This window comes from Coffea arabica, chromosome 10c (genome assembly GCF_036785885.1).
Source record: "Coffea arabica cultivar ET-39 chromosome 10c, Coffea Arabica ET-39 HiFi, whole genome shotgun sequence".
NCBI classification, from domain to species: Eukaryota; Viridiplantae; Streptophyta; class Magnoliopsida; order Gentianales; family Rubiaceae; genus Coffea; species Coffea arabica.
Genome location: NC_092329.1, coordinates 15,772,327 through 15,783,940, shown reverse-complemented (window position 1 = coordinate 15,783,940; position 11,614 = coordinate 15,772,327). Strand labels below are relative to the sequence as shown.

Here is an 11,614-nt window from a genome sequence, read left to right as displayed (position 1 = left end):
ATGTTCCTAAAGAACAAATTTGTAATATGCAAAGCATCATCTATCTTATGACATAGTATGAAATGAGCCATTTTGGAGAATCGATCAACAATGACAAATATTGAATCATTCCCTTGTTTGGACCTGGGCAATTCTAGCACAAAATTCATAGATATATCTATCGAAAGGTGACTAGGTATCAACATAGGAGTATATAAACTGTAGGAATTTACCGTAGATTTCACTCGATAACAAAAACCACACATTTTCATGAAGTGCTCGACGTCCCCGTTCATGTATGGCTAAAAAAAAATGCTCCTGCAATATTAACAAAGTTTTGGAGACACTAAAGTGTCCCATTAGTCCTCCCTCATGTGACTTCTTAACAAGTCACGTATTGAACCATGTGGTATACAAAATTTATCAATATAAAATAGAAAATCATCATGGACAAAATACATACCTTGAGCTAATTTGCTACATCGCACGTAGATTTCACCAAAATCATGATCATTAGCATACAAATTTTTAATCATAGAAAATCCAAATATCTTAGCTCCTAAAGTTGTAAGCAAGGAATATCTACGTGACAAAGTATCGACTACAATATTTAGCTTACCAGCTACGATATTTAGTTTACCAGCCTTATATATGATGATATAAGGAAATGTCTTTGTGAAAGCAACTCAACGCGCATGTCTTTTACTCAACTTATGCTGTGACTTAAGGTGCTTGAGCGACCATAGTCCATATTGATAACGAATTCCTTGGCCCTCAGATAGTATTGCCACATCTCAAGTGCACGAACTAACATGTATAACTCCTTATCGTATGTTGAGTAGTTAAGCATAGCTCCGTTGAGTTTCTCGTTGAAGTAAGCCACTAGTCGACCTTATTGGATCAAAACTATTCCAATTTTCACACTTGATGTATCACATTCAATTTCAAAGATTAAATCAAAATTTGGTAAAGTTAATACTGGTGCATGTGTGAGTTTGTATTTGATTAATTGGAAAGCTGACTCTTGTTCATCTCCCCAGTAAAACTTCTCATTCTTCTTGAGTATCGCGGTCAGAGGAGCAACAATGGTGTTGAAATCTTTCATGAATCACCTATAAAAGCTCACCAATCCGTGGAAGCTACGAACCTCTCCAATCGATTTTGGGATTGGCCAATTTCGAATCACCTTAACCTTTTTCTCATCTACATGTATTCCCTGCTCACTGATCACATTTCCTAGGAACACAAGACGGTTAGTGCAAAAAACACACTTCTTTAGGTTAGCAAAAACCCTTTCCCTTTGAAGTGTTTCAAAAACTGCTCTTAAATGATCAAGATGCTCAGTTATACTTCTACTATAAACCAAGATATCATCAAAGTAAATCACTACAATTCCTGAAAAAGGATGTAGTATATGGTTCATTAGACACATGAAAGTACCTAGTGTGTTAGTAAGACTAAATGGCATCACTAACCATTCATACAGACCATGTTTTGTCTTAAAAGTGATTTTCCATTCATCTCCTTCTTTCATTCTAATCTGGTGATAATCACTTTTAAGATCGATTTTTGTAAAAATAATAGCACTATGCAGTTCATCTAACATATCATCTAATTTAGGAATAGGGTGATGATATTTTACCATAATCGCATAAACTATGGCAATTGGTGCTCATCCTTTATTCTCCTCCTTTTTCTAGTACTAGTATAACCAATACCGCACATAGACTAAGGCTATCCCTCACCCATTCTTTCTTCAAAAGATAATGTATTTGACGTTGTAACTTCTTAGTCTCTTTAGGTCCCATTCGATAAGCCAACTTGTTAGGAAGTGGTGCTCCAAGAATCAGGTTGATTTGATGTTCAATACCTCGAATGGGAGGAAGACCATCTGGAATGTCTTTAGGAAAGATATTTTCAAATTCCTATAAGAGCGATGTGACACTTGGGGCAACGTGTCAGTAAGTTCAGGAGAAATAATCTCTACAAAATAAGATAAACAATAGCTGATTGGATTATAAAATGCGTTTAACATCTCAAGCCTTGGCAATCAATGCATGTTTTTGCTCCTTTTTACCACTCACCTCAGCCTCTATTTTGTCCCCTTTAAACTGCCCCTTCTTAACCATTCCTTGATTAGAGTTTTTATCACCCTTAATTCGACCCTTTCTAGGAAGTTCACTCTTGTTCTCGTGTTGTAATCGTATTTGGTCCTCATGTACCTGTCTAGGTGTTAGTGGAACAAGTGTAATCTTTTTATGATTATGCAAGGAAGAATACTTGTTAGAATAACCATCTAATATTACCCTTTTATCGAACTACCATGGGTGGCCAAGTAAGACGTGACTTGCTTGCATTGGGACAACATCATAAGTTACATCATCCTCATAGCATCCTATGCAAAACGGCACCTTTACTTGTTTGTACACACGGACATCTCTTCCCTCGTTCAACCATTGGAATCAATATAGTTTAGGATGCCTAGTGGTCAGCAAACCTAGCTTTTCTATCATAAGTAGACTAGTGACATTAGCACAATTACAACTATCAATAATGAGACTACGTACATTGTCCCTGATATGACATCTAGTGTAGAAGATGTTCTCCCGTTGTGCATCGTCGTCATCCTTTGCATGAGTTGTCAATGCTTTACGAGCTACCAGGCATCCGAATTCCTCATTCATAAGAATTTCTTCTTTCTCATCGTCCTTTTCAATCAACTCTAGCATGTTCTCGTACTCCTTTTCATCGTCGGTTACAACTTTACCATTAGGCAAGAGTACCATCAGTTGATGATTAGGACATTGTGCAATAGTGTGGTTGAACCCTTGATATTTGAAGCACTTTATCTCTTGATTCCGTGGCTTTGAAAACTCTCGGCCAGCTTTGGAGTCACCATTACGAGTTGTCTTCAACTCGGCTTTAGGGTTAGCTTTGGTTTGGTCTCCTTTCGATTTATTGGAGTTAAATGGTGCCGAGACCCTTATTCCCTCTTTGGTGGCTGATTTTTCCAATTTGCAGTTTGGTTGGTGTAGTTGGGACGAGTATTACCCTTCCTCTTAAGACTTCTCTCCATCTTCACTGCTTTGTCCAACATTTCCCTAATATCTAGGTAGCGCTGAAGCTTTACCACTTTGGCTATTTCAGGATGTAGACCATTCAAGAATCGAGCCATCATAGCCTTTTTGTCTTCCTGTATGTTCGCCCTCAACATGGCCATCTCCATGTTTTTGTAGTAGTCCTCAACTGTCAGGTTACCTTGAGCAAGAGTCTGTAACTTTTGATGTAAATCCCTATGATAGTAATCAGGGATAAAGCATTTATGCATAAGACCTTTTAACTCTTCCCACATCTCTACCGGAAGTTGTCGATTTTTCCTCCTACTGGTACGCATTTGATCCCACCAAACCATTGCATAATCCGTGAACTCAATTGCGGCCAACTTCACTTGCTACTCTTCAGTATAATTGTTGCACTCAAAAATCATTTTAACCTTACGCTCCCATTTCAAGTAAGCCTCTGGATCAGACTTGCCTTTGAAGGATGGCATCTTCATCTTGATGCCCTTGATCGGATCATTATTCTTGCACAGATTCCTTCTCTCGAAGGGCGGCTGATCCTCTAGGTCATCTTCATCTTCTTTGGAAGCTTCAGACTCATTCTTCTGGGTTTGTCTCCTAAGAGTTCGACTGTATGCAGTGGAGTTCTTAAGTTGGTCAATTTGTTCATGTATTGGTTCAAGTGAACGAGTTAATATCATTTGAAACTCCCCAATTAAGGCTTCATTATGGAGCTTAGGGCCAAAAGGTGAACATTCTCCTTCTTGAGACATTCTCGTGAACTTGTAAAAATGGTTGTACGAACAAGAGTATAATTCCTCACAAGCACTCCCTCACGTGTATCACTCACCCTCATGTATATCACTCAACAAAATAGTCCACTCTAATGCTCTTACCAACAATTCCGTTGCCTTTTACTTGCTCAACTGGAACGACTTAGAGTAATCCTCTAGGTAACTCAGCTTACCAAGTGATCTTTTAAAATTACAACGTGGTCCCAACTAAAGAATGACACAAGTTGGACACAAGAAAAATGAAACGGGAAAACTCAGGAAATGACCTTTAAGAATGCTGGAAATTTCAAATGGAATATACGTAACACAATTCAAGTAGTTCGCTCAGACATTTTTGATGAATGGAGCCCAACTATTCCTAAATTGCAAGTTGTTGATTTTGGTATTTGGAGTAAGTAAAATTCTGTTCTGCTGCCTTTTTGATGGTGGAACAAGGAGTTATCACTGGTTATTGGTTTGTTTCCAAAGGAAATTTGGATTGCAAGTATCGGGTTGGAAGCTCACACAAGAATCCGAATGGAATTTGGAAACTAGTACGCAGCTCTTTCTTTCTTTTTATTTTAACACTTGCATACTGCCTTTTTTTTTCATTTTCCACATAGATTCGGCTCTTTGGGTGGAAGAAGAAAATTTTGTTTCGGCTTCAAGGCTGAGGTTCAATGCAAGATTCAGTTTTGATGTTCAAGAAGTAGAAAACCGAATTCAAGGTCTTTAGTTTCACCAATCAAGGCTTCAAGATTTACTTTTTTTTTCTTCAACAAACTCAAGAAACCTTCAAATCGAGGTCCAAGAAACTCAAGAGCTTCACGGGTCTAGCTCAAGAATTTCAAGAACTTGCTGGAAAATTCAGGCAGCAGGATTTTCTCAAATTAAACCTCCAAGAACTTCGAGAATCAATGGAAAATAACAACTAAACAATTCAAGAGTTCAAGAAACGCCCATAGAAGAAACGACTTGACTCAACAACGCAAATTCCTCAAGAAACCTAAGGATAATGTTGGATTCCTTCAAGAACTCACAAGAACATGTTTTTGGTGTTGCTTTTTTTTTTTTTTTTTTACTGAAAACTGACCCCACAATCAAGAAACAACAATAACGCAAAATTTAGGAACACAAACGGGATGAAAAAGCATAAGATATAATTCGGACAGCACTTAAAGAAACTAAACACTAATTTTGGTCACAACAGGAACAACCTGGAACAACCTAATGATTGGGGATTTTTTTCTTCGAATTTTGCTGGATTATTTCATGACCAGGTGACACAAGATAATAGCAAGAATTGACAAGATAATCTGGACAAAATGAAGGAAAATAACGGCTGGAAGCTTTAGGCAGACTGCAACAAGCCAAATAGAAAACAATGAACACAATGACTCAAGTGTAAACCCTAGCGGCTAGAGACTTTTCGTTGAATATTTTTTTTGGAAGAAGACATGATTAACCAACAGCAATAGATGCCAAAATTCTGAACTAAAACACAAGGAAACAAGAGAAACAAAGTACGGATAGATTACTCAAGAAACAACACAATGTAACAAAGAAACCCTAAACTAGAACAAGGATATACGATGATACCTTTTTCAACCAACTCTGATACCAGCTGATACGACCTGTGTTCTATTCCACACGCAATTCGTAACACACAAGCTCTGGATCTAGAATTTGTTGGTATTAAGATTGGTAAACGAACAATGGAAACTAAATTCGTGCATGGACAACTCAAAAATGAATCGAGTTGGGTAGACAATGGCACAATCTAGTGCGATTCTAGGTTGATAAATTAGTGATTATCTTAGCGAATCCTCCCTAAGATGGTCATGTTTGCTTTCGAGAGCAAAGGAATGGTTCACTCAAGAAACGATATTGATTTCTCAAAGTTCTAAAATCTTTCTTCTACAACGACGGAACAAAGAATATAAAAGCTACCATGGGCCAGACCAACACTAATTAATTCCATAATCTAGATCAGTCCATAATCAACATGGTTTAATCGATGTTATTTTGGACTAACATACTCCTAAACATGACTACTTGAGTCCCAACTTTCTAACGAAACATACTAAACTAATGACTAAAGAAACTTCAGACCGAGCCCTAGACACATGTCTCATCTTGGGCTAATAGATTGTCTCGACCATCTTGAACTTGAATCAACATCACGGTCCTTTGTAAAACTTCATGGCTGAGCGCCTCAGTGGCTGTATAGTCTTGCTCTTGATCTTTGTATTGTGCACACAAAAGCTTGAAGAGACTCTTTGAATCCTTTAGCTCTAACTCTTGTCACCGAACCTCGCTGGATTAACACTTGTAGACGTTACTCCTTGACCTTGACCCGCATCAACATGTTTTGTGTATTAAAGAATCAAGGTTAAGATCACTGGACACGATAGTCAAACACCTTCAATGAATCCGTTCAATCCAATTTATACATAATATGTGTGTGTGCATATATATATAATTTTAAACTCTGTAAATAAGAGAGGGATGACAACTCTAAATTTTATTAAATGAAAAAAAATTACAATATAGAGATATAAACCAAACCTCTAGTATATGAATGCTAGCTTCCAAAGTAAAAGGCTCCAAAAAAAGACAAAATTTGTCGTGTTATATATCTCTAATCTTTGTTCGTTATAGTCAGTTTTATTTTGAATAATAAAGTATTGTAATTTACACGGTCAGTTTTGAATAAATAATAATTATGCAAATTTTGAATTTAAAAGCTAACTTTTGCAAGTATTATGGATTCAACGGTGACAATGTGTATATTATTAGTGCACATATCAAATTTACTCATTCTTTAAATCAATAATTTTGTCACTAATTATGCTGTGCCCTGAATAATTCAACATCGACCATCACAATAATTTACAATTTGGCTGGGCATAACTGGGCAATGGGCATATATTCACCGTACATGGCGCGGAGTTTCTCTCCTTGTCTCCTTCAAAGCTGCTAAGAGCTTTTAGTTGGACTAAAAGACAGTCGGAGACGACTTCCGGTCCATCGCTCTGCCACCTCCGCCGCCACTGCCACAATTAAGTTGATTTGAATTATCCGAACTGTGTTTTTCTAACTACCATTGACCACACGGTCCGGACTTCTCTCTCATCGAGATCACTCTCCTTCAAATCAGCCTCTTGGCAGCAACCTCAGGTTCGTTCATGTATGTGTGTAATTATGTAACATGACTATCAATATTAGGTTTTTATTTTTTGGAAGGAAATTGGGTTGAAAATTGAGTATGGGACCGCTTTCAATTTTTTAGGTTTTATTGAATTACTGGGTGAGTTGAATTGTTGTCAAGGAGGAAGCTTTTCTGCGCATAATGATTTCTATTGTGTAAAGGTTATGTTTTTTTTTTCTTCGAAAACTTCATTTGTTGATGCTGTATTTGGAAATTTTTAGCTTGATTGGGTTAGGTTAGGGGAACTTTTTTAGGTGAGTTGAGGAGTTAGAAAATGGATATGGATTGTATATTAGTCATTTGGAGTTACCAAATGATATAGTGTAGGGCGAAAAGTTCTACCATTAGTTTGGATTGTGTAAACTTTTTTAAACATTGTTACAAGGGAACGAAAAATATGTCTTGAACATCAGTATATGTACTAATTAACCCGAGGTGATTTAAAAACTCTGGAATTGAAATTTTTGGTGTCAAATGGTATGATAATATTTGCATTGAATAGCTTTCAGGAAATTTTTTATGATGGAATTTTTTCTTTGAAGGAAAACAATAATGAATTGAATTAGATGGCGGACAAATATATGATTGTATTGATAGAGGGGTTGGTTTTAGTTGGCACTTGCTTATAGCACCATTGTTCTGTAGTTTTCTAGACAGGGTAGACCATACTGCCATTTTGTGTCATCACGTTATTTTATACCACCCTAAATATGGAGAGATGCTCAGGAAATATAAGTTAAACTACGTAAATATGAACTTATTCTTTTAAGAGTTCCAGAGGGAGAAGATTAATTCCTTTCCTTGTGGGAGATTACTGTAAAGGATTATGCAAAATGATGCTTGAACTGTAAAGCGTGCTTTACATGGAAACTCACTGAATTTGTAACACTTTGGGAAATTCTAGACAAAAAAAGAAAACAAAATCCTCATCCTGCATAGTAGAGTGCAAACTCAAATTCTGAAATGGTATAAACGCTAGCAGTCTCAATTTACAATAAATGCAATTCACTTACTTGTACTGCTTTCTTCTCCGAAGAAAGTCACTATATTGACATGAAAAAGTAATCCATTTGTTTGATTGGTAATATATTTTCACGTGATTGAAAATAGACGGAAAATCAAAGCACGCTCATCTGCATAAACATTCATGCATATATGGTGTGCCTTGAGGGGAATAGCAAAATCTTTCATACTGTCCTTGATATCTTTTCATTCTTTCCATTATTTTTTATTTATAAATTTGTGCTTCCTTTTTCGCTAGCAAATCCTTACCACACCTACATTTCTGATTTCAGGCTCCCAATCCTGCTTGCCCTCAATACTAGCCAAACTTCTACCCATTTTGGTACTTCCACAGCTCTCTCATTGTTGCTTTCCCGGCTAAAAGCTGTTTTGAGGTGCTTTCAATTGGTTAGAGCTTTTAATTTTAGCTTACTTCAAGTTAAAGAAAAATTGATTCTCATGGTGTTTATTACAGCTTTTAACTTTTTGAAAGATTTAAAAGAATAAAATGTTCTTGCAATTACACAGATAATCAGTAATTTGCTTTAAAAAGAAAAAGCTGTCCGTAACAAAGCATGAAAATGAGGTTGTCACTGTGAAACCTTCTTGTCATGATATTTGATATTAATTTTTGTAATCAATTACACAAACTTGTTAATCTAATAATTGTTGTATTGCCTTGGAGTCCCATTTGACATTCCCTGGTTATACAATTCCTTTTCTCATATTTATTTGTAAAATTTGCAACTGATGTTTCAAGGATGGATCTCACATTGATGAGAATTAAAAATTTTGTGAATACCTGGTGATGCTTAGTTGATTTGTTGCATGTTTTGATGTTTACTGTGAAAACTCTCAATGAAAGACTCGGTTCATTTTGCACTTTAATTTGACACTGCATGGCATTTACAGGTAGAAGTTACCATGGTGGGAGTAATACAAAAATTTGTTATTGCGTCTATGTTTATGTGGGCTGCTCCTGTTGCTATTTTATATGGTTTCAACCATAATTTGTTTCCTGGTAAGTGGTTCTTAGCAGCTTCATGCTTCTTTTATCTTTAGCCATTTTCTATTTGCAGACTTGCTGAAAATAGCTGCTTTTGACTGCTTATAGTGTGAAAACATTGATAAGTGTCGGTCTAGATTTTTCCCACAATCTGTCCTTGAAAGAGGCATTTTATAAAGCTTGATTTCTATGGGCTATGAAGTTTTTGGGCTTTGAAAATGCCAGTTATTCAGAGATATGTCAACTAAAAAACTGAAGACAACCTGCTTTTTTTCATCTAAGTGTAAATTTTATTACTATGGAATTCAGTGGTGCATCTTTGGCAGAAGGAGTACATGTCTGTCACTTGTGACAAGGGCACTTTATCCCTGCTAGAAAAATAGGTGTTTAACAGCCAGAAAGTGTTATCATTGAATTGAAGTGACAAAGGCAGAGCTTTTCTCAATGTGCTAAGATTTAGTACTTGTTTGATCTGGGACCTACAGAATTTTAACTTCATTAGTTTTTCGTGGAGGAAATCAAATCAGTTAGAAAAATGAACTGTTATAAGACAGAAAAAGGTTGTGCCTATTTGTAAAGGAGGGAGGTAGAATGTTATATTTATACCGTTAAGTATTATAGGTAATGATCTGTGCTTTCACGAGTTCACTGGTAATGTAGTATCCTGTGAAGGATTTGGCTGGTCAATTTTTGGTGACTGTCATGTTACTGGAATTGCTATGAAATGTAAGGCCATGGGAAGTGGGGAGAATTGAATGCTTGTCCTTTGGCTATGCTGCACGGTGATAATATTAGTCAAGTCTGTTTTACAGCTTCTATCTAGGAGAGGCTAAATGGTGATGGTTTTAGGTTAGTATTTCTTATTGAGGGCGTCCTTGATCTGTTCTTGCTACATGTAGTTTGACATTGATGTTCGTTACAGGTAGGTAATATTTCAAAATTAAATTTCTTAATTACCGACTGTATGTCCTGCTGTTGAGAAGTGGCATTAGTTTTACTGTGGGGGTGGGCTATGGTATATTTTGATGGAGGCAGTACAGCCTAAATTTTCCCTTTGCCCCTTTGCTTGAGGATTTGTGTTTGTTTTTCCAACCTTTTGGTTTCCCTTTCCTTGAGGGGGATTCATTTAGGGGAAAGAATGTAATGCAACATGGTTCATAAATCATTGCTGCTGTCATAATTCTCTGTCCTTACTTGAAATTCTTTGAAAGATGTTAAATATGACGGAACATATGTGAACATCTGAGGCACTGATTCTACATTGAAGTCTAATATTTTGATCCATATTTGTCTAAGTTTTAGCCTCTGATCCTTCATGGTTGTCCTCTTTTCTTTCGCAGTTTAGGATTATCTGTTCATTGTTGGAGGCCGTTTAGATAGTTTTAAGTAGAGTCTTAGCTGTTATTATATACAAATGTGTGCATTGTGGTTGCATTTATATTTTTGTCTCGCTTGGACCACTATTAAATGATTTGTCATTTAGCTACTTAACCTCCTGAAAACTCAGCATAGATTATGCCCTTTACATTCTGGCCTTCTGGTCACATTCAGTATCATTGTTGCTGTGATTATAAGCCATTTTTAACTAACATGTCCACTTTTTAATAGGTTCTACTCAATTGTCTCCTTATTCTCTTACATTGTTGAGCGGTTTCCTGGCTGTCGTATCTGTCAATGTGATTATTGCATTCTACATTTATATGGCAATGAAGGAACCATCACATAAGCATGAGCCAGATCCTAAATTCCTTGCAGAGGCTAAGGCTAGTATTCGGCACTCTGAATCTACTGAACCTGAGGATTCATCGAATACACGGACGAAACAAGAGTAGCTCTATCTGGTTGCAGCCTCTCAGCTGCTGGATTGCATTAAAAAGAAAATGTGCCAGTACATTGACTTCCTAATTGCGTGCTCATGCGACATTTTATTGTTCCCTAGTCAATGTTTTGCTATAGTGCTGGAGACTGTGTTGGCAAATATTCGCAAGGTGACAACAGTAGAACTGTAGAACTGAACTACACTGTAATTTTTTAGAGGGCTGATAGTCCATTGATTCCATCAGCTTTTTTTATTCACTGTTTTTTACTTTTTGTCACTTCCGTTCTTCAATGTCCAGGGGATCATAGCTTTTGAATCTTCAGAGACAGGAGTATTTGAGTTGTGGGTTGGATTTTGGAGCCTCTTTGTGTTGATATGAAGCTTTCCAAATTCACTGTATCGTATAGTATACTTTAACCGTGAGCATAGTGGATCTTCAAAGAATGAAACGTATGGAGTACAAAGGAATAGCGACAAATTCCTCAACATTTGTAACTACCCAATTTTAACCTGGTACAAAGGAATTTTGGAGGTCCACATGAAATAATTGCTTCCACATTTGATGAATAAGCAATTAGCCAACAGGATTTGAGCGGCATGCAGAAAGTGTAAAGTTTGAAGCAACAAGTATTGCTTTATCAAATTAAGTTTTGGCCGCATGGTTTTCGGTTGTAGAAAATCAAATGGAGGAAAACAAACGAATTTCAGAAAGTTAGAAGGAAATTACTTTTTTATTTATTTATTTCTGTGTTTGTTACAAGAAAA

General features: G+C 36.5%; 1 protein-coding gene across 1 annotated transcript; it reads left to right on the top strand.

Annotated features, from left to right (window-relative positions):
* The first annotated feature begins 6,655 nt into the window (after positions 1 to 6,655).
* On the top strand, positions 6,656 to 11,248 carry LOC113713361 (uncharacterized). Its single transcript, XM_027237079.2, has 4 exons — positions 6,656 to 7,001; positions 8,318 to 8,432; positions 8,937 to 9,045; positions 10,639 to 11,248. Coding segments are annotated over exons 1-4 (450 nt in total). The 5' UTR covers positions 6,656 to 6,999; the 3' UTR covers positions 10,863 to 11,248.
* The last annotated feature ends 366 nt before the right edge of the window (positions 11,249 to 11,614 follow it).